This window comes from Anabrus simplex, chromosome 2, assembly GCF_040414725.1.
Source record: "Anabrus simplex isolate iqAnaSimp1 chromosome 2, ASM4041472v1, whole genome shotgun sequence".
In the NCBI taxonomy this organism is placed as follows: Eukaryota; Metazoa; Arthropoda; class Insecta; order Orthoptera; family Tettigoniidae; genus Anabrus; species Anabrus simplex.
In genome coordinates this window covers 200339951-200362193 of record NC_090266.1, presented here as the reverse complement: position 1 = coordinate 200362193, position 22243 = coordinate 200339951, and the positions used below count along the sequence as shown (strand labels likewise).

The window sequence follows — 22243 nt, the reverse complement described above, 5'->3', positions numbered from 1 at the left end:
TTGCTAGTGGCTTTACGTCGCACCGACACAGATAGGTCGTATGACGACCCTGGGATATGAAAGGCCTAGGAATGGGAAGGAAGCGGCCGTGGCCTTAATTAAGGTACAGCCCCAGCATTTGCCTGGTGTAAAAATGGGAAACCACGGAAAAACCATCTTCAGGGCTGCCGACGGTGGTATTCGAACCCACTATTTTATTTATTTACTAGCAAGATACCCGTGCTTCGCTACGGTATTATACTGAAATTTATAATTGAATGCTTATTGTTTTAGATATATAATCCGCCGAAATTCGCGATCAGACTCGTTTTCTGCGAGAATCCACCGAAATTCCCGATCTGACTCGTTTTCTATTAGATTACTGCACGTTTCCTCCCATTTTTCAATCTTCCTTTCCAGGAATCGATTTCGTACTTCCCGGGCTAGGCTCAGGTATTCCTCCCGGTCAGTTGGGTCCGTAAATCTTTGCCATCTTTTCCTATAATCATTTTAATATGTATAAAATCCTTCAGAAGATCCGGCGTGGTGTCATATTGGGTGCTTTGGCGGGACTGAACCCGCGGCCGGACTGCATTCTTAGTCATTACCCGTCCAGGAGCCGTTTCCAGTGCGGTCCGCACATTTGACGACGGTCCGGAACATTATTATTATTATTATTATTATTACTATTATGTGTTGCTGGAATGGTTGATGACAGGGAAAACCGGAGTATCCGGAGAAAAACCTGTCCCGCCTCCGTTTTTTCCAGCACGAATGTCACATGGAGTGACCGGAATTTGAACCACGGAACCCAGCTGTGAGAGGCCGGCGCGCTGCCGCCTGAGCAACGGAGGATATTTATAAGTACATTAAGAACAGTAAAATCAATTGGTCTCACCTCCTTCTACACCCCACCGCCGTTAAGTTTATTTACCGCCCCCCCCCGCCCCCCTTCCCCAAAAAATTAAAAGAAGGCTTGTTTCTTTATGTTTAAAGGAGATTCCAAACACCAATGTTCACGTCTATTGCCTTCAGTTTTGAGATATAAGTATCCCCATAAAAATAATTTATTTTTTTCACTTCATTTCACACTACTCTTCCCCCCCCCCCCCAAGTGAATTTTCCCGCAAGAAATACTTGTTTCTTTAATAGTAAAAGATCTTCTAAATACCAATTATCACGACTCTAACTTCTTCAGTTTTTGATTTATGTGTCCCCATGAAAGAAATTCAATTCCTTTACACTCCCACCCTCCAAGATGGTTTCCCCACCGAAACGCGTTTATCTTTGTTTTTAAAGGAGATCTAAATACGAATTTTCACGTCAGCAACAACTTTACTTTTTATTAGATGTATGCATTCTCATAGAATTAAGTCAATTAAATTTTCAATTCTTTCACCCCCCCCCCCCCTTCATTGGATTTTCCGAGAATACGTCTTTCTTTACTTTTAAAGCAGATTGCAAATATCAAATTTCACGTCTGTAACATCTTCATTCTTGAGATATCAGTAGCCTAATTAAAAGAATTCAACACCATTTTCAGTCACTTTTACCCACCCCCCACCACCCAAGTGGTATTTCCGAAAACTAAAAATACACGATTCGTTGTGTATAATAGAGATAAAAAATACCACTTTCACTTCTGTAACATGTTAAGTTTTTTTAGATATACTGTAAAAATTCTCATTTTAAAATTTCACCTCTTTTGAGTTCCCCTTAAGAGGAGTTTCCAAAAACAAATCACCTATGTTTCTTTACATTTACAGGAGATTCCAAACACCCACTTTTTACGTCTGTAACATTTTACGCTTCCAAGATATTCTGTAGATATAGCCTTTCAAAAAATTCACCCCAATTTGTCACTCCTGTTTAACCGCCATTAATTGGATTTTCCAAAAACTAAAAAATACGTGTTTCTTTATTTTTAAAGGAGGTCACATATACAAATTTTCAGTTCTGTATTATCTTAAGGTTCTGAAATATAAGTATCCTCATTAAAGGCATTCAACCCATTTTTCACCCTTTTACACCCCTCCTATTGGGATTTACAGGAAACAAAAGAATACGTGTTCCTTTATTTTTAGAGGAGATTCTAACTACCAAATTTTACATCTGTAAATTTTAAAGTTTTAAGATGTAGACACTCTCATTTTTAAAAAGCCACCTCCCTTTTCACCCCCCCCCCCCAATATTTGAATTTTCCAAAAACGAAAAAATACGTGTTTCTTTACTTTTAAAGTAGATCCCAAATACCAATTTTCAGGTCTGTAATATCTTCAGCTTCTGAAATATAAGTAGCCTCATTAAAGGCATTCAACCCATTATTCACCCTTTTACACCCTCCCTATTGGGATTTTCCGAAAACAAAAGAATACGTGTTTCTTTATATTTAAAGGAGATTCTAAATACCAATTTTTATATCAATACACTTTAAAATTTTGAGATATAGATACACTCATTTTAAAAAATCACCCCCTTTTCACCCCCGCCGTTAATTGGATTTTCCAAAAACAAAAAATACGTGTTTCTTTATTTTTAAAAGAGATCCCAAACACCAATTTTCAGGTCTGTAATATCTTCAGGTTCTGAGATATAAGTAGCCTCATTAAAGGCATTCAACCCCTATTTCACCCGTTTCACGATTCCTATTGCGATTTTTCGAAAACAAAAAAATGCGTGTTTCTTTATTTTTAATGAAGATTCTAAATACCAATTTTTACATCTGCAAACTTTAAAAGTTTGGAGATATAGATTCACACATTTTTAAAATTCACCCCCTTTTCACCTTCCCATTAATTGGATTTTCCAAAAACAAAAAAATACGTGTTTCTTTATTTTTAAAAGAGATCAAAAGTACCAATTTTCAGGTCTGTAATATCTTCATTTTCTGAGATATAAGCACCGGTATCCTGATTAGGCATTCAACCCCTTTTTCACCCTTTTTCACCCCTCCTATTGGGATTGTCTGAAAACAAAAAAATACGTGTTTCCTTATTTTTAAAGAAGATTCTAAATACCAATTTTCACATCTCTACACTTTTAAAATTTTGAGATATAAACACACTCATTTTAAAATTTCACCCCCCTTTTCACCCCCTTAGCGACGGAATATCCGAAAATCCTCTCTTAGCGAGCACCTACATCTTAATATGAATATATCCCCAAAATTTCATTTCTTTATGTCCAGTAGTTTTGGCTCGGCGATGATGAATCAGTCAGTCAGTCAGTCAGTCAGTCAGGACAAGCTACTTTATATATATAGATTTATTTATTTATTTATTTATTTATTTATTTATTTATTTATTTATTTATTTGTTGACTTGTGGCGTGGCTCAGGCTATGAAGCCTGCTGTTATGCCAAACCATCTCATATGTACTACATTGTACAAACTACAGAGTATTAGGATTTCTAGTTACATATAATTAATTATAAAATTAAACTTAAATAATAGTTATAAACAAAAGGTAAATTTCTGAGAGTCACTATTTAAAAAAAACATTAAATACTAATTTCTTAAGTCTATGTACCATTTATAACATGTTTTTTTAAATACATTTCTACTATGTATGGCTCTAATTACAGCCGGAAGGGAATTCCAAGAGCGTATGATTGCAGGTATGAATGAGTTGCCGTACCCGGTCGTGCGGTAAATTGGGAAGCTCAGCAGGGAAGAGGTTTCTGACCTTGTAGGTATACTGTTTGGAGATGACAAGTATTTAAGATCCATCCTCAGATAACTTGGTGTGTTTGTACGGAGAATGTTGTGAACAAGCGAAACAGAGTGAAGGTTTCTTCTCTCCGCCAAATATAACCACGACAGCTGTTCAAGACAAGGTGATATATGACAATACCTGGGCATATTTAATACAAAACGGATGCATGTATTATAAGCCCGCTGAAGTTTAGCGTTAAGTGTGGTGTTTAGGTTGTTGTATATTACGTCACCATAATCGAATATGGGTAGAATTAAGCTTTGAACAAGTAACTTTCTCGTATTTAGAGGAAGGAGATCCCGTAAACGTTTAAGAGAGTGCAAAGAAAAGAATACTCGTTGGCATATTTTCGTCGTGTGCTCCGTCCAGTTTAAGTACTTATCAAAAATGAGGCCAAGGTTTTTTACAGTTTACAGTGGAATAGGATTGGGGGAATTTTAGCACTTTTCAGTTTGGTATGATTACTTTTGGATCCAATTATGATTACTTGCGATTTGAATGGATTGACTTTAAGATAATTATTTTTAGTCCAGTCTTTTATATTTTCCAGGTCATCGTTTAGTTTGTTAATGTCTAGTTGGATGCAAGCCCACAGCCGCGGGATGATCATTGGAGCAGGACGCATGGGTATAAAACCTTGTGGGGATTACGCGCGAATTCAGGTTTTTTTGGTCAACATCAGAGAGAATGTTACCACCCGCGTAAACCGCCGCACGGGAAGACTACAGGTTTTTAACGAACGGACATCACTTTGCCTCCGCATAACTATACTGGGCGTTCGACGGGCTATTGTGAGTCAAATCACCACCCATTTGAATCTTGGGAGTCAGGAACCCATTTCTACCAGGTTAGTAAGGAGGCAACTGGACCTCATAGGCTTCACTAGCCGACGACCAACTCGTGTACCTTTGCTCACACCTCTACACGGAGCTCAACGACGTGCATGGAACGCGAACATCGGCAATGGACCATGGAACAGTGGCGGCGTGTGGTATGGTCCGATGAATTCCGGTACCAGTTGTACCGAGCTGATGGGCGCGTGAGAGTGTGGCGTATGTCCCATGAAGCTATGCATCCTGCGTGTTTAACAAGGTTGTATCCAGGCGGGGGGTGACTCATTTCTGGTCTGGGCGGCGTTCTCATGGCCGCAATTAGGCCCCATTGTCCGGCTGCAGGGAGCGCTGACAGGTGCACGTTATGTAGACATTCTTTCAGACCATCTGCATCCCGTTCTGGCCCTAGAATGCCCTGATGGAGATGCCATGTTTCAAGAGGTCAATGCGCCATGTCACTGCTCTGTGGTGGCACGTAGGTGGTTGGCGGAGCACTCCAGTGAAGTTACGACCATGGATTGACTCTCCATATCCTCAATCTTAATCCAGTCGATCATTTATGGAATGCTATCGATGCTGGTGTGCGTTCCATGAACTTCCCGCGCCCCCCAACTACACAAGACCAACTGTGGGTAGCAGTGTAAGATGCGTGGGTCCAGACCCCTCCAGAACGATTCCAACACCTTGTAGAGTCGATGCCTCGCTGTATTGTTGCCTTTTGAGGGCACGCGGAGGAGCAACTCGTTATCAACATCACATTCAATGTCTTCCCATGACTTTTGGCCACTCAATGTGTTTACAATAACAAAACATGACTGCTAGTTGCTTTACGTCGCACCGACACAGATAGGTCTTATGGCGACGATGGGACAGGAAAGGGCTAGGAGTGGGAAAAAAGTGGCCGTGGCCTTAATTAAGGTACAGCCCCAGCATTTTCCTGGTGTGAAAATGGGAAACCACGGAAAACCATTTTCAGGGCTGCCGACAGTGGGGTTCGAACCTACTATCTCCCGAATACTGGATACTGGCCGCACTTAAGCGACTGCAGCTATCGAGCTCGGTAAAACATGACTGAAAGGAAAGAAAGATAGAAAAAAAAGAAAGCCCGTCGTGTTGGATCTTGGCAGTGTAGGTAAATGTGTATCGGGCAAAGCACTGGAGAAGAAGATGCTACCTGACTCATTAATATGAGGCCTGCCTTCAGAGGTGTCCTTCACCACGGAAGGGATCTAACAAGATCGACAAATATAGCGGACGAGCAATCTTATATAGTTGCCGACAAAAAATTAGTGACTTTCAGATAGAGTTGCTAGTGTGTGTATGCTTCGAAACACTGAGGTGGCACAATCAGCTGTACTGATGCCTCGACACATCAACGCTTCACTGTTTCGAAGCAGTGTCGTGTCGCGTGAACGGAAACAACAGTGGTTCCGCACATATCAGCTACAGTGACGGTGCTTTGTCTTCTCGCCTCAATAGAAAGATTCCGCGTGACATTGCCCGGAAGATCAGCCGATACTCTTTAGTAGACATTTCATATTCTGAACCGCAATTCAGGTTACTAAAAGAACCATGTACTCCGCAGTTTTAGTTTTACACAGAAAAAGGGCATTGTTTTCAAAACAGGGGCATACTATAACAGAAAGACGCCCCCGTTTGTCAAGTGCAAAATTTTCGACAATTATGTTTTTAAACTTCAATTTGAAGTAGATTTTTAAACTGGATTGGGTCAAGTTGTTACTTTACATATAATACCAACCTTGGACTCTATTTACATTTAATTTCTCATTTTATAATCATTCAAATTAGTTTATTAACAACCTTACTATGCTTTGGTAACTAGTTTAGGTTGGTGCGCGTAGAGGCGCACGGCTGTGAGCTTGCATCCGGGAGATAGTAGGTTCGAATCCCACTATCGGCAGCCCTGAAGATGGTTTTCCGTGGTTTCCCATTTTCACACCAGGAAAATGCTGGGGCTGTACCTTAATTAAGGCCACGGCCGCTTCCTTCGAACTCCTAGGCCTTTCTTATTCCATCGTCGCCATAAGACCTATCTGTGTCGGTGCGACGTAAAGCCCCTAGCGAAAGGAGTTTAGGTTGTTTGTTAATGTACATAATATTCCGATTTCCGACTCTTCTTGGATTCCATCACTCATTACATAATATTTAAATTATTTATTTTACTTAGACTAGTATTTTACTATGCTTTCGTAACTGGATTAGGTTAAGTTTGTTATTGTGCATTCTTCCTGAATTTCCATGTGCCACGCCCAAATTCAAGATTTCATTTAACATTTTCAAACAAAAACCTAGAACATCTGCCCGTCAAAATTCACCACTTTACAGACTATGCAGTATCTATAACAGTGCATCTCGGAAAAATGGTGCTCTTGATTTCAGTGCAAACATAATCATATTTTTAAAAGAATTCTCGACAGCAAGAGAGGCTATGTAACTGATCCCACAGTCAGAATGGAGCATCACACCGGCCAGCCTTAATATTCCCTTTATACTCCCGTTAATGTCCTAATAATGAATGCATCATTTTTTGTTTTGTTTTGCAGATGTGAATGCTGTAGACTGTATCTAACTATCTTAATCTGTTTACCCTCCAGGGCTGCCTTTTCCCTCGGACTCAGCAAGGGATCCCACCTCTACGGCCTCAAGGGCAGTGTCCTGGAGCTTCAGACTTTGGGTCGGGGGGTACAACTGGGGAGAATGACCAGTACCTCGCCCAGGCGGCCTCACCTGCTATGCTGAACAGGAGCCGAGCCTTGTGGGGGGGGGGATGTGATGATTGGAAGGGATAGGCAAGGAAGAGGGAAGGAAGCGGCCGTGGCCGTAAGTGAGGTACCATCCCGGCATTTGCCTGGAGGACAAGTGGGAAACCACGGAAAACCACTTCCAGGATGGCTGAGGTGGGAATCGAACCCACCTCTACTCAGTTGACCTCCCGAGGCTGAGTGGACCCCGTTCCAGCCCTCGTACTACTTTTCAAATTTCGTGGCAGAGCCGGGAATCGAACTCGGACCTCCGGGGGTGGCAGCTAATCACACTAACCACTACACCACGGAGGCGGACTGTAGACTGTATACTGTGTTATTAATTGTGATACTTTTACTTATGTAGTTAAACTTTGTCCTTATGGCAATCCAGAATGTCTAGAAAGTCGTTAAGATTTTCAATAAAAAGGATTAGATTAAGATTAGTTTAGAATAGATTTAAGTTAGGCTCGGTAATATTAAGTAATAATTATTTGTAATTTCTCTGTGTATCACAAAGAATGCTGGTGTAATTGAGATGAAAATCCTGTAGCATGCAATACCTGTACCTATACCTATTTTGAACTCTTCTTAAATTTCATTTATCATTTTATAATAATTCAAATGAGTTACTTGTAACTTTCAGTTTCATTCTACGCGCTTAGTGAAGAAAAAGCAAAGCAAAGTCTTCTCCGTACAGGCCATGAAGGCCCTTGGAGGGGTGGAAGGCTTCCACTATCCGTAACCTCGGCACTTGATGGGGTGAAGTGGTTGGCTCTACGCCCGGCCGCCTGTGCCCCCAGGATTTTTTTTTTTTTTTTTTTTTTTTGCTATGGGCTTTACGTCGCACCGACACTAATAGGTCTTATGGCGACTATGGGATAGGAAAGGCCTAGGAGTTGGAAGGAAGCGGCCGTGGCCTTAATTAAGGTACAGCCCCAGCATTTGCCTGGTGTGAAAATGGGAAAACACGGAAAACCATTTTCAGGGCTGCCGATAGTGGGATTCGAACCTACTATCTCCCGGATGCAAGCTCACAGCCGCGCGCCTCTACGCGCACGGCCAACTCACCCGGTCCCCCAGGAATTAACCTGGTACTCCTTTTTGGTGCAGGCTCAGTGAACATTAGGGCCATATGCACCTCCGGAAGTGGAAATCTCATTTCTTAAATTTTACGACTTCCTGGCGGGGAATCGAACCCACGTCCTTCCGGGCGAACAGAGCACGCCTTTACCGCCTCGGCCAGGCAACCCCTACTTACTGGAAAAGCAAACGCATAATCTATATATATAAAGTAGCTTGTCCTGACTGACTGACTGACTGACTGACTGATTCATCATCGCCGAGCCAAAACTACTGGACATAAAGAAATGAAATTTTGGGGATATATTCATATTAAGATGTAGGTGCTCGCTAAGAGAGGATTTTCGGATATTCCGTCGCTAAGGGGGTGAAAAGGGGGGTGAAATTTTAAAATGAGTGTGTTTATATCTCAAAATTTTAAAAGTGTAGAGATGTGAAAATTGGTATTTAGAATCTTCTTTAAAAATAAGGAAACACGTATTTTTTTGTTTTCAGACAATCCCAATAGGAGGGGTGAAAAAGGGTGAAAAAGGGGTTGAATGCCTAATCAGGATACCGGTGCTTATATCTCAGAAAATGAAGATATTACAGACCTGAAAATTGGTACTTTTGATCTCTTTTAAAAATAAAGAAACACGTATTTTTTTGTTTTTGGAAAATCCAATTAATGGGAGGGTGAAAAGGGGGTGAATTTTAAAAATGTGTGAATCTATATCTCCAAACTTTTAAAGTTTGCAGATGTAAAAATTGGTATTTAGAATCTTCATTAAAAATAAAGAAACACGCATTTTTTTGTTTTCGGAAAATCGCAATAGGAATCGTGAAACGGGTGAAATAGGGGTTGAATGCCTTTAATGAGGCTACTTATATCTCAGAACCTGAAGATATTACAGACCTGAAAATTGGTGTTTGGGATCTCTTTTAAAAATAAAGAAACACGTATTTTTTGTTTTTGGAAAATCCAATTAACGGGGGGGTGAAAAGGGGGTGATTTTTTAAAATGAGTGTATCTATATCTCAAAATTTTAAAGTGTATTGATATAAAAATTGGTATTTAGAATCTCCTTTAAATATAAAGAAACACGTATTCTTTTGTTTTCGGAAAATCCCAATAGGAAGGGTGTAAAAGGGTGAATAATGGGTTGAATGCCTTTAATGAGGCTACTTATATTTCAGAAGCTGAAGATATTACAGACCTGAAAATTGGTATTTGGGATCTACTTTAAAAGTAAAGAAACACGTATTTTTCGTTTTTGGAAAATTCAAATATTGGGGGGGGGGTGAAAAGGGAGGTGACTTTTTAAAAATGAGAGTGTCTACATCTTAAAACTTTAAAATTTACAGATGTAAAATTTGGTAGTTAGAATCTCCTCTAAAAATAAAGGAACACGTATTCTTTTGTTTCCTGTAAATCCCAATAGGAGGGGTGTAAAAGGGTGAAAAATGGGTTGAATGCCTTTAATGAGGATACTTATATTTCAGAACCTTAAGATAATACAGAACTGAAAATTTGTATATGTGACCTCCTTTAAAAATAAAGAAACACGTATTTTTTAGTTTTTGGAAAATCCAATTAATGGCGGTTAAACAGGAGTGACAAATTGGGGTGAATTTTTTGAAAGGCTATATCTACAGAATATCTTGGAAGCGTAAAATGTTACAGACGTAAAAAGTGGGTGTTTGGAATCTCCTGTAAATGTAAAGAAACATAGGTGATTTGTTTTTGGAAACTCCTCTTAAGGGGAACTCAAAAGAGGTGAAATTTTAAAATGAGAATTTTTACAGTATATCTAAAAAAACTTAACATGTTACAGAAGTGAAAGTGGTATTTTTTATCTCTATTATACACAACGAATCGTGTATTTTTAGTTTTCGGAAATACCACTTGGGTGGTGGGGGGTGGGTAATAGTGACTGAAAATGGTGTTGAATTCTTTTAATTAGGCCACTGTCCGACTCGTTGGCTGAACGGTCAGCGTACTGGCCTTAGGTTCAGAGGGTCCCGGGTTCGATTCCCGGCCGGGTCGGGGATTTTAACCTTAATTGGTTAATTCCAATGGCACGGGGGCTGGGTGTATGTGTTGTCTTCATCATCATTTCATCCTCATCACGACGCGCAGGTCACCTACGGGTGTCAAATAGAAAGACCTGCACCTGGCGAGCCGAACCCGTCCTGGGATATCCCGGCACTAAAAGCCATACGACATTTCATTTCATTTCAATTAGGCCACTGATATCTCAAGAATGAAGATGTTACAGACGTGAAATTTGATATTTGCAATCTGCTTTAAAAGTAAAGAAAGACGTATTCTCGGAAAATCCAATGAAGGGGGGGGGGGTGAAAGAATTGAAAATTTAATTGACTTAATTCTATGAGAATGCATATATCTAATAAAAACTAAAGTTGTTACTGACGTGAAAATTCGTATTTAGATCTCCTTTAAAAACAAAGATAAACGCGTTTCGGTGGGGAAACCATCTTGGAGGGTGGGAGTGTAAAGGAATTGAATTTCTTTCACGGGGACACATAAATCAAAAACTGAAGAAGTTAGAGTCGTGATAATTGGTATTTAGAAGATCTTTTACTATTAAAGAAACAAGTATTTCTTGCGGGAAAATTCACTTGGGGGGGGGGGGAAGAGTAGTGTGAAATGAAGTGAAAAAAATAAATTATTTTTATGGGGATACTTATATGTCAAAACTGAAGGCAATAGACGTGAACATTGGTGTTTGGAATCTCCTTTAAACATAAAGAAACAAGCCTTCTTTTAATTTTTTTTGGGGGGGGGGGCGGGGGTGGCGGTAAATAAACTTAACGGCGGTGGGGTGTAGAAGGAGGTGAGACCAATTGATTTTACTGTTCTTAATGTACTTATAAATATCCTCCGTTGCTCAGGCGGCAGCGCGCCGGCCTCTCACAGCTGGGTTCCGTGGTTCAAATCCCGGTCACTCCATGTGACATTCGTGCTGGAAAAAACGGAGGCGGGACAGGTTTTTCTCCGGATACTCCGGTTTTCCCTGTCATCAACCATTCCAGCAACACATAATAGTAGTAGTAATAATAATAATAATAATAATAATAATGTTCCGGACCGTCGTCAAATGTGCGGACCGCACTGGAAACGGCTCCTGGACGGGTAATGACTAAGAATGCAGTCCGGCCGCGGGTTCAGTCCCGCCAAAGCACCCAATATGACACCACGCCGGATCTTCTGAAGGATTTTATACATATTAAAATTATTATAGGAAAAGATGGCAAAGATTTACGGACCCAACTGACCGGGAGGAATACCTGAGCCTAGCCCGGGAAGTACGAAATCGATTCCTGGAAAGGAAGATTGAAAAATGGGAGGAAACGTGCAGTAATCTAATAGAAAACGAGTCAGATCGGGAATTTCGGTGGATTCTCGCAGAAAACGAGTCTGATCGCGAATTTCGGCGGATTATATATCTAAAACAATAAGCATTCAATTATAAATTTCAGTATAATACCGTAGCGAAGCACGGGTATCTTGCTAGTATTACTATATTCTAGTACTACGTATTATACTGTGCATCATCTACTTATCATACTCTGTTTTGTCCATTTGCACATTAAATATTTCATGGACCTCATATTTTATCGATATAAGAACGTCGAACAGTTTATTCAGTGAACTGAACTTAGCTATGAAGCGTGGTTCATGTTTCACCACGCCTGCGCGATCGCTAAACACTACTACACTCGCTGTCCGTGACAGAAGTGTGCCATATGTCGACACGCTGCATCACTGTGTGTCCAGGTACTGCATATAGGAACACTGTTTCTCTTGCATTCCGAGGCGGTAGTGCGCCGTGTGTCGACACACTGCTTCACAGTCAGCAGTATCACTTCGCCCATCTCTACTTTCACAGAGTCAGGTGTTGCTCACTTATTTATAACATCTTCCGTAGTGCATGTTGTTGGGTACAGTCTGTGGTGACCCACATTCACATATCGTTGAGCTGATGCCCCACTTCAACAGGTTAGATTTGCAGCTCGTAACATTGAGCGCTTTCCATTTCAACCATTCTTCAGTATTTATTTATTTATTTATTTATTTATTTATTTATTTATTTATTTATTTATTTATTTATTTATTTATTTATTCATTTATTTATTTGTAATTGGCTTAACGTCGCACCGACACAGATAGGTCCTGTGGCGACGATGGGATAGGAAAGGGATAGGTAGGTTTTGCTAGTTGCTTTACGTCGCACCGACACAGATAGGTCTTATGGAGACGATGGGATAGGAAAAGGCTAGGAGTAGGAAGGAAGCGGCCGTGGCCTTCATTAAGGTACAGCCCCAGCATTTGCCTGGTGTAAAAATGGGAAACCACGGAAAACCATTTTCAGGGCTGCCGACAGTGGGGTTCGAACCTATCTCCCGAATACTGGATACTGGCAGCACTTAAGCGACTGCAGGGGATAGGTAGGAGTGGGAAGAAAGCTACCGTGGCTTTTATTAAGGTACAGCCCCAGCATTTGCCTGGTGTGAAAATGGGAAACCACGGAAAGCCATCTTCAAGGCTACCGACAGTGGGGCTCGAACCCATACTTCTGAATAACCAGGAGGAGGTTCCTCGAGTGAAGCCATCCATTTTCCGGAACTGCTGGGTCTCCCCCGCAATTTACGAAGTCGGGATTGGTGTACTGTTCCTCCAAGGGCCTCTGTTGTTCAGAGGAAGCAGGTCAGATGAATAACTTTGTATACCGGTAGTGTTACTTTTTGAAATATATATACAGCGCGGTCCGAAACAACGTGAACCACGTATATGAGCGTTAGAGAGTTCGTCATACGAATAAATAAATTTTAAAAAGTAACTCGATATCTCACACCGTTGTCACTTTATCACCTGCTGAAGTTAGCGGGCAATTTCAAATATGGTTTGCACGGCGATGTTACTAAATCTGCACTTGGCATATGATCGGCTTGAAAGCATCAGTCTAAGGAAAAAATTACCATGGGAGGGTTTTGAACACGGACCTCCGAGCTGACAGGATGGTACCTCAACAAATATGCTGCGGTGATATCGGCTGAAACCCACGGAGTGCTTGTGTTTGATGCTGCTCTTTCGGCATGACTTTCAAGTCGATTTAAGCCACCTGCAGATTTAGCAACACCGCTGCGCAAAGCCCAAGAAACGATGTGTTTCGCTACCTTCAGCAGCGGATAAAATAAAACGGCGCGAGATACCGAATTATGTGTCCGACTCGTTGGCTGAATGGCTCGGGGGCGGGGTGTATGTGCTGTCCCCAACATCCCTGCAACTCACACACCACACATAACACTATCATCCACCACAATAATACGCAGTCACCTACACATGACAGATGCCGCCCACCCTCATCGGAGGGTCGGCATTACAAGGGCTGCACTCAGCTAGACCGGGCGAGTTGGCCATGCGGTCAGGGGCACGCGGCTGTGAGCTTGCAACCGGGAGATAGTGGGTTCGAATCCCACTGTCGGCAGCCCTAAAGATGGTTTTCTGTGGTTTCCCATTTTCACACTAGGCCGCTTCCTCCCAGCTCCTAGGCCTTTCCTATCCCACCGTCGTCATAAGACCTATCTGTGTCGGTGCGACGTAAAGCAACTAGCAAAAAAAAAAAGCACTCAGCTAGAAATAGCCGCACGAAAGTATTATTAATTATTATCGAATTATGTTTCCAAATTATTTATCAGTATGACCAACTCTGCGTCCGGTTCCATGGCTAAATGGTTAGCGTACCGGCCTTTGGTCACAGGGGTCCCGAGTTCGATTCCCGGCAGGGTCGGGAATTTTAACAATAATTGGTTAATTACGCTGGCACGGGGGCTGGGTGTATGTGTCGTCTTTATCATCATTTCATCCTCATCACGACGCGCAGGACGCCTACGTGCGTCAGATCAAAAGATCTGCATCTGGCGAGCCGAACTTGTCCTCGGACAGTCCCGGCACTAAAAGCCATACGCCATTTCATTTACAACTTTGTAACGCTCATATGCCCGGTTCACATTGTTTCTGACCACCCTGTATATGCAGGGATATGTTGATGGAATTTGTTATGCGAGCATCCTCATTCTAGCGTTAACTCATCTGTTTCAGATCCGGCCAGTGGCGATAGTTTGGACTGGGTATATGATAAATTGAGGATTAACACCTCAATAGTGTTCGAGCTGCGAGAACACGAGCCATATTCCTTCCTACTTCCTTCAGAGGAGATCATTCCAGCCGCAGAAGAGACCTTAGATGCCGTTGTTTCTATACTCCAAGATGCTAGAGAAATTCCTCGCTGAACAATATCATATACAACCTGAATTTCTATGTATATGAAGTTAATACTAAATCAGCAAAAGCACAATATACAGTACCTGTACTTGGAGTCAGGAATTTCATGCAGTAGAACATTAGAACATTTGTTGAACATAACAGGCGACTTCGCCCCTATACATGTTCACATGCAGAGTAAAATAAATAATAGAGAATAATAAAGTGAAGCAATACAAATTTAGCTGTCTGCTGCTACCGTCCGACCGTGTCATCCCCCTGGTGAGAAGAAGGCCGCCTTCCCCATGATGACACGGCCGACCCTACCTGTGGGGCCCTAAGGAGAACCCCAACCATCCTACCAGATGACAGTGTGTTTTATTCTCACCCTTCCATTACGACGGTCCACACCTAACTGGATCCTCTCTCCTCCCCTATCCAACCTATCGTATTCTTCCCTTCCTTGACTTATTTGGAGTGGGCCTTACCCACCCCGTCTTTCTCACTTGCCCATCCTCCCTTACTCCCCCCTAATATGCATGAATGGTGAGAAAAAAGCACCTGCCCTAATATAACAATAATAATAATAATAATAATAATAATAATAATAATAATAATAATAATGGACAACTCATATTACAAAAAAAGGTAAGGAAAGAAATTGCCGTATCCCCTGGGCATGCCATGAGGTTCGTTGGATACTCCGGAAACGTAAAACCCCCAAATAGAGTCACCACAGTAGTCATCCTCAGAACCTCGTGCCATGCCCCTCATTCCGTTGAATTAAAACCCCAGAATCAAGAGAGAAATAATGATGAAGATAATAATAAGAAGAAGAAGAAGAATATATATCTGATAGTATTATTCCTAGCAGTCATTAGCTGTAGCAGTCACTTACTCAATGTTCAGACATGCTCATCAAGTGTCCTTATTGCGCTCTGCACTTGTGTCACATTATTGTTCCTGACCTACACCTAATCAATACTCCAAACAACAACACTCAGCATTTCAGCACTTGCATTCCAACCAACTCTAACACAAACAGAAAGACCTTGCCTTCATGCAATCCCATATCATTATCCAACTCCACATACTTAACTAAGTACTTGACTCCTATATTCTCTAACCCATTAGAATTTTTATCATACTATCCCATTCCCTTATATACACACTCTTCCCATATACATACATAACTATTCCACCCCCCCTACCCCCTTGTCCACCCTCTAACTCACCCTCCTTCATTTTACTCTCGCATGCCTTTTTTGCCGCACATAAATACCTGTTCAATTCACCCACTTTTTCCCACTGCTTGATAATCCATCTCAAGATTGCTTTCTCATACCCTCTCCCCAATATTTTCCGATGCTCGGCACTCAATAATCCATGTCTTATCTCCCTCGTTTCCTCACAATCTCCTAGCAAATGAAATTTATCATTCACAGCTCCACAAAGTATACACCTTGTCTTATCCCTCCCCTGCAGACACCCTGTATTCCTTTGCAATCCTAACAGCCACCACATCATACCATATCGTTTTGACCTATCAACGTATCTAATATTCAACCCTGCTATCTTCTCTATTTTCGTCAAAACATTCAGCGAGTTTCTCAGTCTGCTTTCCCCCAATAATTTCTGCCTATGGATATCTCTAATTCTCCTTTCAATTATCTTCATCCCTCTCACTTCTGTCTTCGACCAGCCCTCCCCCCATAGGTGTCCTAATCTTATCCTCTCCAAATATCCCTTTATTTTTTCTAGCCATCCACCCCTATACATGCTCTTACATTGCTGTTCATACGCTGCCTGTAATACCCTCCCACCTTCCTGTCTTTTTAAATTCATCCAGTATATAACTATTCTTTTCACACCCTCTGATTCCAAATCCTCCCCACACATTAATTCCGCCCCTGCATTTGCTGTGCACCTCGGTAAGCCCATTACTAACTTAGCAAAACTACTAACAATCCTTCTTAATTCCTCTCTTTTCTCATCCAGCCCCCAAACTTCTGCGCCGTACAATACCCTCCCATAAATTACCGACCTTAACACTAGCCTCAGTGTTTTATAACTGATACCCGGGTATTTGGCTGGCAAATTTCTGACTGAGGCTAGGGCTGCCAATCCTCTGTTTTTCACCCTTTTGATCTGGTCGTTCCACGTTCCTTTACCATTAAAAATAACTCCTGGATATTCCAACTTCCTTACCTGTTCCAATCTTTCTCCCTGAATTACCCATTTACCTTCTATCTTTCTCCTTTTGTCTACCTGGACTACTAATATTTTAGACTTATTTCCATTAATTCTCAATCCCCATTTCCTCGCAAATAGCGTCACTGAATTTAACGCTCTATTCATCCCCCCTGAAGTTAGCGTCATCAATAACACATCATCCGCAAATATAAGTCCTGGTACCTCTAAACCATTAATTACCGGCACAGCCCAATTTTCTGCCCCAAACCCCTCTAAAATATCGTTGATAAATAAAATAAACAGTATTGGCGATAACTTGCACCCTTGTTTTTAACCCACCTTGGACTCTAATGGTCCACTCAGTCTCTCTTCTGCCAATTTTACACAAAACCTGACAACCCTATATATTCCTTCCACTGCCCTCAACATCTTTTCCGAAATCCCTAGCCTGCCTAATTTCTCTAATAGGGCCTCTCTATTCACCTTGTCAAAAGCTTTCTCAAAATCTATTGCTGCTACATAAACCGTACTTCTAGCCATATTCTTATACTTTTCTAGAATAGTCTTTAATATCATTATATTATCAACTGTTCTTTTCTTTTTCCTAAATCCCCCTTGGTAATCTGTCAATATTTCATTTTCTTCCGCCCACCCGCTTATTCTGTTCGCTAACACCCCAGTGTATACTTTACTCAGGGAATCCAACAGAGATATACCTCTATAACTGTTCACACTGTTCCTACTACCCTTCCCTTTGTATATAGGGCATATAATTCCTGTTTCCCATTCCTTCGGGTACTTACCTCCCTCAAATATCTTATTGAATAGTTTAACTATGCCCCCTATCATTATCTCATGTTTGCTAATTTCCTTCCAAAACTTGTTATTTATACCATTACATCCCCCGGCCGACTTCGCTCTGACTCTGCTTATCACTCTCAGGATTTCCTCCCTTGTGATTTCTTTATCCAGATCATAAATTGCCACTCTCCTATTCCTCCAAATTACCTCTTTCCCCATCCCTTTCCATCCTTCTTCCCCCTTTTCCCCTAGTAATTCATCAAAGTGTCTCACCCATTGCACTTCTTCAATACTCGTTTTCTCTATATTCTTTCCACCCTTAATAATTTTATTAATCCTGTCCCAAACTCTCTCAAAATTATTTGTCTTGCAATCATTATTTATGGCTTCAATTTGTTCCTCTAACCACGCCTTTTTTGTCTTACAAATTTTCTTTTTATACTCCTTCCTCAATTTACAGAAAATCTCCCTTTCTTGGCCCCCGCCTTTATTTCTATATTCTCCTAACGCGTCCATCACCTCCCTCCGCATTCCTTCACACTCCCTATTAAACCATTCTTCTCCCTCTTTCTTATTTCTCTTTCTAGCATTCGCCTTCAGCGCTATTATCTTTATTGGATGTAGCAGCAATTCCAAGGCTTTATCAGTATTATTCTCTTCTAACGCCCCTTCCCACCCATATTTCAGGAGTTGTAACTCCTCTTTTACTACCCTATTCCAATCCCGACCCACCTTCTCTGACCATTTATACTTATTATATCCACTCCCTCGTTTATCATTCGTCTCATCCTCCTTCCTTGTACACTTCTCTTCCCCCCTTTTCAGCATAACCCTCACCGGGAAATGGTGTGATTCAATCCAGTCTCCTATTTCCATTCTTACAATATCCTCAATCACCCCTTCCGAACTTAAAACCATATCTATCACACTACCACCCTTCTCAGTAACATATGTCAATTTCCCCATCCTGTCACCCTCAATCCACCCATTCAGAATATACAAATTTTCCACAGCACACACCTCTAGGAGCTTCTCTCCATAACTGTTTATAATTTTGTCCTCACTCCTTCTACTTTTCAACATACACATTCCATCCTCCCTACTATATACTGGGCTCTGTTCCCCTATTCTCGCGTTCCAATCTCCGAATAACAACATATCCTCTTCCCCTGGAAACATTCCTCTTATCCTACCACTATCTACCAATAACTCTTCAAAAAAATATTTATTTGCATATGCTGAATTACTAGGATGGCAGTAAACAAAAGCTAGATTTATTTTCTTCCCCCATCCCTCAACCCCTCCTATATTCAATCTCAACCATGTGGTTTCTTTCATATCGGTCTATATATCCTCTACCATTTCACTAATTTCTTCCCTAATTAGAACTATCATCCCTCCTGGTGCGCGACCCCTAATCCTCTCTTTTCTTCTATATTTATATTTTATCATCAACCCCTTCCATGCGATCTCCTTCCCTGTTTCTAGCCACGTCTCTAAGAGTGCCACCACATCGAAACTTTCAATTTCTTCCCGCACTTTCTTATTTCCTAATTTGTTCATTAATCCTTCTATATTTACACATCCTATTTTCCAATATAGTTATAACTTTCCTTCACTCCTTTCTGAGTCTCCCCCTCTGATCTTGCTCCTAGTCGTTATCGACCTCTCAGTCGTTATCGACCTTTCATCCCTTGTCTCCCTTCCGTCTCTTTTAACCGATCTATTCATTTCCCCTTCCTCCCTATCCTCCTTCCCATTCCGACCTTTTCCCCATAGGTCTTTCAAACTGATACTTCTTTTTTACTCATAATGGCTTTACCTTCCTGTTGATTAGTCTTCCACGGTCCTTTCTTGCTCACTGCAACACTACACTCTGCTCTCACAGTTTCTTGCTGCTCACTCTCACTGTCCACTTCACTATCTTGATCTTCTGTATCCCGACTGCACTGCCCGTTCTCTTCTGAGATGCTCTCCTCTCCTTCCACGTCTCTCCTCCTCTCGTTTTCTTCTTTCTTCTTCCCATCTTGCCTTGTCATCTCACCACCCTCAACCCTCTCGTTTCCGTCCATCTCCTTTAGCTTCGCCACTGAGTGCACTCTAACCCATCGCCCGTTTGTCACCTCCAACCTTAGACCTCTTATTCGGGCCTTTAGCCCCTGGTTCCTCGCTCTCCATAGGTGCCTATTCAAGATCCTCATATTTTCACTTCCTTCTCTTCCCACGTCTCTTTTCACCCTTATTTTATGTCCCTGTAAATTATTACTGTTACATAACACAATTTCTGCCATTAAGGTAGAGAAAAATTTTACCCTAATTGGCCTCCGACCTTTAGTTTTACCAACTCTCTCTACATCGTCTATGTCTACATTACTGAAGTTTATCTTCATTGTATCACGTATGACTTCGATCACCTTGGCTAGCAGTTCAATCTTGCCCTCCCTCACACCTTCCTCAACTCCATATATAAATATGGCTTTCTTCAATCTCTCCTGCTTGTACTCCTCCGCTTCTTTCTTCATTCTCATCATCTCCTCTTTCAGATGTTTCACTTCCCCTCTCAATAACTCGATTTCTTTCTCATTATTATCCACTCTCCTGCTCGATTCCTCCGTCCTCGTTTCCAGCCATTTCTTCATGTTCCCTATCTCCTTTCTCTGCTCCTCCATCATGTCCTTTATTTCCTGCACCTTCTCCCACTGGCATTTTTCCTGCATGACTTCACTCACAACCACCCTGAGTGTGGCCAAATCCTCCGTGCTATATTTTCCACTGGTATTTGGGCCTGGGTTTAAATCCTCCACCCCCCCAATAACCAGTAGCACCGCTATCACTGCCACTACCAGCATCGCTTCACTCATTTTTAATCCGTCCTTACTTATCACCAATCCTTTCCTGTTCTCCTTCTTCTGCTTCGCCTGCCATTTGCCAATAGCGGCCCGGTACTGCTCAATACCGACCATGTTCACAGCACGCACTACACTACGCAGCCTCTCTCATCGACCACTCGAGCTAGACTGTTTCATGCAGTAATAGGTTAGAATGGAGTCCGACTCCTTGGCTGAATGGTCAACGTACTGATCTCCCCGTGTTCAATTTCCGATCGGAATGGGGATTTTAAATGTGAGTTGTAACGGACTCCTCACCTAACCGGCACCTACTGCTATGAAAATCGCCATGCACATAACTTTTTTTCTCTACTATTAATATGGACTTACCCTCATATTGATATAAACCGTACTTTCTCTGCAACTGGGACTTAACTTACATACTTCAGTAAATTTGGACATCGCATACTTTACATGAACTCCACTCTATCCATCTCTACGATCAGCTATAAACTGACTTCCTTCTCGCCTGCTGATGTCATACGACATCGCCTGGTTTGTTGCGCATGCTCCAGTAACCTCTGGAATCTTCCAGACATATTTCTTATTTCCCCTCTACTCTACCGTATAAATACCTGGCCTTTCTCTAGATATTTTGAGATGGACTTTGGCCTGTGTGGAGGGAGGAACATCTAACGTCGTCTCCGTCCTTAGGGACATGTGCCCAGGAGTCTCCATTTTCGGGCAGTACTACCTGTTTCATGATGAGGTATGACAAACTGTTAATTTCTTTTCTGTAAATACTTCTAGCTGCATCGGGAGCTACTTTCCTTTGAAATTCTGACAGGCATCATGGCATTTCCAGGCCGAGATTTCACTTGTCTTTTCAATATTTAAAGCCTCTACTGACGAACCTAGTGACTACTTTGTTTCTAACTGTGCGTGTGGTATATTTGCAACTCCGCGACTTCTACACACACTCGTATCTATTTAGTGATTCGCCATTTGTGTTTCTGAATGTCTTGTAACTGGTTCATTTGAACTATATAGTGATTTCCGCCTGCATAACAACGTTACTTAGTGTCAATTCGGGTGGTAACTGAAGTGGTTATGACTTGCATATTACTTTTGGACCTTATTTCGAAGATTTCCTGCTGGTAGACTCTGATTTTGTAACTGTGAACATCTTTTTTATTCTTGTTGTTATTCTGGGTTTCTCTTCTTATACCCGTATTTATCCTTTCCTTGTTTGTCCCTTTCCATTCCTGCTTTATTCTCTCTCATTTGCTTTCTTTCTCTTGGATATCTTATTTTTGTGTAATAGATTCTTATTTTGTAGATGTGGTTGGGAAAATTCCATATTTGTATATTCTTCTTTTCATGTAAATTTCTAGAGTTTCGATTTAATTATTTCAGTATATCTGTTTCCAAATTTTATCATAGTTTCTCATCTATTTTTACCCGTCATGTCCCTTATTTCTCCTCACATTCTCCTTTAATTTTCTAATGTTATTAAGCACTGTTTCCACTGCGCTATGTGTTGTTACTCTGGAATGCTTGTTGGAGATTTTGATTACCACGGCCTCTATTCTCAATTCGGCATTTACTTCACCGCGTGAATATTACAGCCTACTGATTTGAAACTATTCGGTGTCATCGATACATTGAGATCTCCTCTTGGCACTATTATATATAATATATGCATATAACCCCCTTGACGGGTTACAGAGTGGTTCATTCCTCTAACTCAGGGACTGGCGGTTTGTGTTCGTCTTAATACAC

At 41.4% G+C, this 22243-nt stretch overlaps 1 protein-coding gene across 1 annotated transcript in view; it reads left to right on the top strand.

Annotated features, from left to right (window-relative positions):
- The window catches only part of LOC136862743 (zinc carboxypeptidase), a 138836-nt gene extending 124067 nt beyond the window's left edge, over nt 1-14769 (top strand). The window contains exon 9 of the mRNA XM_067138972.2: nt 14478-14769. Within this exon, the coding sequence (XP_066995073.2) occupies nt 14478-14668 (191 nt within the window). The 3' untranslated portion in view covers nt 14669-14769. The remainder of the gene's footprint in view (nt 1-14477) is intronic.
- The last annotated feature ends 7474 nt before the right edge of the window (nt 14770-22243 follow it).